The following is a 2,300-nucleotide window of genomic DNA, read 5'->3' as shown; positions in this document are numbered from 1 at the left end:
TTTCATTTATCATTCCTAATTTTCTTTTTCTTTTGGTTTGTTTAATAAACAATTTAGAGAAGAGAGACACAAGAATTAAGAATACTAATCGAAAATTGTGCGGCTTGTCGTCAAGGTGTGGTCGGTGAGTGAAGTGTTTCGTATAAGACACAAACCCGTGATATAAGAATTATTATCTTATTATTAGAATAGTTCAAAAAGATTAAAAATGTAGGATATATATATACATATATATATATATCATAATTAGATTGACAGATAAACGAGATAAAAGATTAACCAAACTTTCTCGAGTCTTATTTCATATTTTCTAAACTTTCCAAGAAAAAAAAGAAAAGAAAGAAGAAAACATTTATATCTATTATTTTAAGATCAAAGATCGAACGTTGTATCTTAAGGAGAAAAAAAAAGCAAGAAGAATTACTATAATAATTGAACACATGTTAATAAACAATGCTTGCAATACAATCAATTTCTTTTTTTTGATTTAAAATCATTCTAAAAACTATAGTTCATTAATTTCACATATTATTATCATGAACAAACTATATCCGATAATTGATTACTTTTTTTTTTATAAAATAAATCAAAAATATTCACATTTAAAAATAAAAATTATTATAATTATAAATAATTAGAAATATATATATATGAAAATAAAGTTTTGTCGAGAAATTATAATACATATGAATAGTTTGATGATTTATAATCAACAAGTTAAGCATTTTGTCTCTCCTGAGCGGTGATGGTTCCTCCAATAGTATCAACAACAACAACAACAACAACACCACGACAAATATCCTGCAACTACGAATCACCGTGTTATCCTGGAGTTCAGTGTCAGGATTCATCAAGGGGACCAATTTGTGGTAGTTGTCCAAGAGGTATGACAGGTGACGGTCGTAATTGTTTGAAGGTAACAACCTGTCTGGACAATCCATGTTTCCCTGGTGTACGTTGCGAGGATCATCACCATGGTTATAGGTTATGTATACATTTTCTTCTTACATAACCTATAATGATAAATAATTATTTATCAAATAATCGGATACGTTATCATAATTATTTAGATGCGGCAAGTGTCCAAATGGATATCACGGTAATGGTGAACGTTGCGAACGTAGAAGAAACCCTTGCGATTCTCGTCCCTGTTATACTGAAGTTGAATGCATTTCTACTAATTATCCGCCATTTTTTAGGTAACCTTAAATATTTGGTTGCATTTTAATAAATTAACCAGTTAATTGAGTTATTGTACGAATTTAATTCTACAATTAATTGATTAATCAAAAAATTAAAAAATAATAATAGAATTAAAGTATTCATGTATACAGAAGTTGAATGCATTTCTACTAATTATCCGCCATTTTTTAGGTAACCTTAAATATTTGGTTGCATTTTAATAAATTAACCAGTTAATTGAGTTATCGTACGAATTTAATTCTATAATTAATTGATTAATCAAAAAATTAAAAAATAATAATAGAATTAAAGTATTCATGTATACAGAAGTTGAATGTATTTCTATTAATTATCCGCCATTTTGAAAGTAACCTAAAATATTTCCATTTATATTAATTATCCATTTAATTGTGTTATCGTACGAATTTAATTCTACAATTAACTGATTATTAAAAAAAAGAAAAAAGCAACAATAGAATTAAATTATTCAGTATAGTCAATTGAAATTTGTTTTCGTGATAGATGCGGAAGTTGTCCAGCTGGTTTCACAGGTAATGGTACGTCATGTCAAGATTTGAACGAATGCGAGCTAGCACGTCCTTGTTTTCCTGGTGTACGATGTACGAACCTACGTCCTGGATTCAGGTGCGAATCCTGTCCTCCAGGATACACAGGTTCGACGTTCGAAGGTGTTGGTATTGAAATGATTAGGAATCGAAAACAAATTTGTCGTGATGTCAACGAATGCGAGATTAATAATGGCGGATGTGACATACATTCAGAATGTATTAACACAGAAGTACGTAAAAACATAAAACATTTACTGTTTTTACTATTGGAACCTAATCGATTGAATGAAGACGTTCACGAAGTTTTCTAATTGATTTTCCAGGGTTCTTACAGATGCGGACCTTGTAGGAATGGTTTTATCGGCAATGAGACAACAGGATGTCGTCCTAGTCAAGAACTTTGTCCGGACATGTCAACCATTTGTGATTCAAATGCCTATTGCGTTTGCATAAGTTTGAACGATTACATGTGTCGGGTAAATATGATTTAACCAAAATTCTCTTCTAAAAATTAGAAAAGAAATACAACAATGAGAGAGAGAGAGAGAG

General features: G+C 29.9%; 1 protein-coding gene across 1 annotated transcript in view; it reads left to right on the top strand.

Moving 5' to 3' along the window:
• The window catches only part of LOC122514994 (cartilage oligomeric matrix protein), a gene marked incomplete at its 3' end in the record, with an annotated part of 5,957 nt that extends 3,730 nt beyond the window's left edge, over nucleotides 1-2,227 (top strand). Inside the window, 5 exon segments of the mRNA XM_043632129.1 lie at nucleotides 58-124; nucleotides 739-984; nucleotides 1,071-1,199; nucleotides 1,705-1,981; nucleotides 2,075-2,227. Coding sequence (XP_043488064.1) covers nucleotides 58-124; nucleotides 739-984; nucleotides 1,071-1,199; nucleotides 1,705-1,981; nucleotides 2,075-2,227 — 872 coding nt within the window.
• Between the last annotated feature and the right edge of the window lie 73 nt (nucleotides 2,228-2,300).

The sequence above is a fragment of the Polistes fuscatus genome, unplaced genomic scaffold, assembly GCF_010416935.1.
Source record: "Polistes fuscatus isolate 324 unplaced genomic scaffold, CU_Pfus_HIC Scaffold16, whole genome shotgun sequence".
NCBI lineage: Eukaryota > Metazoa > Arthropoda > Insecta > Hymenoptera > Vespidae > Polistes > Polistes fuscatus.
This window is presented reverse-complemented; position numbering and strand designations above follow the sequence as displayed.